General features: G+C 64.4%; 1 protein-coding gene across 1 annotated transcript; it reads right to left on the bottom strand.

The window, feature by feature from the left end:
- Positions 1 to 671: 671 nt before the first annotated feature.
- LOC139676872 (transcription cofactor HES-6-like) lies at positions 672 to 1,721 on the bottom strand. The gene is given in 4 exon segments (XM_071566292.1): positions 672 to 1,319; positions 1,398 to 1,484; positions 1,588 to 1,694; positions 1,697 to 1,721. Coding segments are annotated over 4 exon segments (786 nt in total). The 3' UTR covers positions 672 to 752.
- Positions 1,722 to 1,973: the final 252 nt, after the last annotated feature.

Raw genomic sequence — 1,973 nt, 5'->3', positions numbered from 1 at the left:
TACCATGTTGTGAATTCAGTGGGGTTTTTTATTAAAGATTAAAAATAAAAAAAAAACATTTGACACCGTAATATACATAAAGTTACAATAAACTCAAATGTGTTAAAAGCAAAATGTGCATGAAGACACTCACTTCTAAAAGGCACCCTGCCACCAATATTTTTTAAATGTTTGTTTCATTCCACCAGGTTTCTAGTTTTCTCTCCCTTCATTGAAGGTGAGACTCTAGACTGCTACTGAGTACAGATCGAACCAGACCGACCCCTTTCAGGGGTCTGTGCTATCACCAGAACACTTAAAACCGAGCATGCAGACTTAGCTCGAGCTTCTGATGGAGTTCACTATCGCGACTTAGAATGCACAAGGGCTTTTTCTTAAAAAGAAAAATGTAGTGGTATTTGGGCCGCTTATAAGGGCTAAGAAGAAAGAGACAGGGTTATAAAATAACTGCTGTGTATCCACCAGAAAGCTTTGCTACTACAAACCAACTTCCTTCTCCTCCCCCCAACCTCTCATAGAAACAACCCCTAAAGTTCCAAAACGCCACACGCTCACACACAGAGATGAAATGTTAACGCGTTCGCTATTATCCTGTCAGGGAGTGACAGCGTCAGAGCCCCTGGTGCAGTCCCAGAGCGCTGCCAGCTGCACACACACCACTCACACACACACTCGTGTGCCGGCGGTGCTCGCAATGCCGAGGGCACCCCGCTCTGCCCACGGGTAGCTCTGCCTTGGCCGCCGCTGCCCCGTTACCAGGGTCTCCACATGGATTTGGGCAGGCCGGGCAAGGGCAGGCCGCGCGTCTGGGACGCGTCCAGTCCGTCGGCGGAGGTTTGGCCCGGTTCGCCCTCCGCCTCGTCCGAGTCGGAGCAGGTGTCCTCGCCAGGGCCGGGCAGCGCCAGCGGGGCCGCGGCGGGCAGGGCCAGCGCCTCGCCCGGGGCCCAGGACCCGAGGGCGGCATCGCCCAGAGCGTCCGTGACCGAGTCCGGGCAGGAGGGCTCGCTGAGGGGCATGGACTCCAGCAAGTGGTTGAGCAGCTCGGCGGCCGTGGTGGCGTCGATGCCGGGGCAGCTGGAGACGAAGGTGTGCACCTCGTGCATGCACTGGATGTACCCGGCGGCGAAGCGCTCGCTGGCCTCAAGGAGCCGCCGCCCGCCGCCTGGGACAGAGAGGGGCGCGGGTGAGGCGCGGGCCGGGCCGGACGCTCCCCACCGCCCCCCGGGCCGCCACTCACCGCGGGCGCGGCGCTCCAGCACGGCCCGCACCCTCCGGACCGTCCGCTCCAGCACCTCCGCGTTCTCCAGCTTCGCCTGAAACTGACGCGGGGCGCCGCGGCCGTCAGCGCGGCCCGGAGCCCCACCGGCCCCCACCCCGCCGCGCTGCCGCCGCCTCACCTCGCTGTCGGCGAGCAGCTCCCGCAGCTCCCGCAGGCTCTCGTTGATCCGCGCGCGGCGCTTCTTCTCTACCAGCGGCTTCCTTGTCTGGGGGGACAACAGCGCCGTCAGACCCCGCACCTAAGCCCAAACCCAGCCCCCCCCCAGCCCAGCCCGGCCCGGCCCGGCCCGGCCCGGCCCGGGCGCTCACCCTGCGGTCGGTGCGGGGCTCGGCACAGCCCCGGCCCCTTGGCGGCCGCTCCGTGCCCGGCGCCATTGCGGGCCCTGCGCTGCGCTCCGCGCCGGCCGCGCCGCCCGCCCCCTTTTATATGCCGCGATTTGCATGTCAATGAGCTGATTGGTCGCGCCGCGCGGGCAGCGCCGCGCGTGGGCTGAACGGGCCAATGGGAGCCGCGTGCTTTGTCTGCGCCGGGGCGGGGCGGGCGGCGCTGCCGGGTCGGAGCGGGGCCGGAATGGGAGCGGGATTGGGAATGGGATTGGGAGCGGGATTGGGAATGCGACTGGGAACGGCCTCGCTCCCGTTGCTGGCACCGCCCGGACAGCACCGCGGGCAGCCTCGCCCCGGGCTGCGGGAAG

The sequence above is a fragment of the Pithys albifrons genome, chromosome 11, assembly GCF_047495875.1.
Source record: "Pithys albifrons albifrons isolate INPA30051 chromosome 11, PitAlb_v1, whole genome shotgun sequence".
NCBI classification, from domain to species: Eukaryota; Metazoa; Chordata; class Aves; order Passeriformes; family Thamnophilidae; genus Pithys; species Pithys albifrons.
The sequence above is the reverse complement of the archived record's forward strand: the minus strand, read 5'-3'. Positions and strand labels throughout refer to the sequence as shown.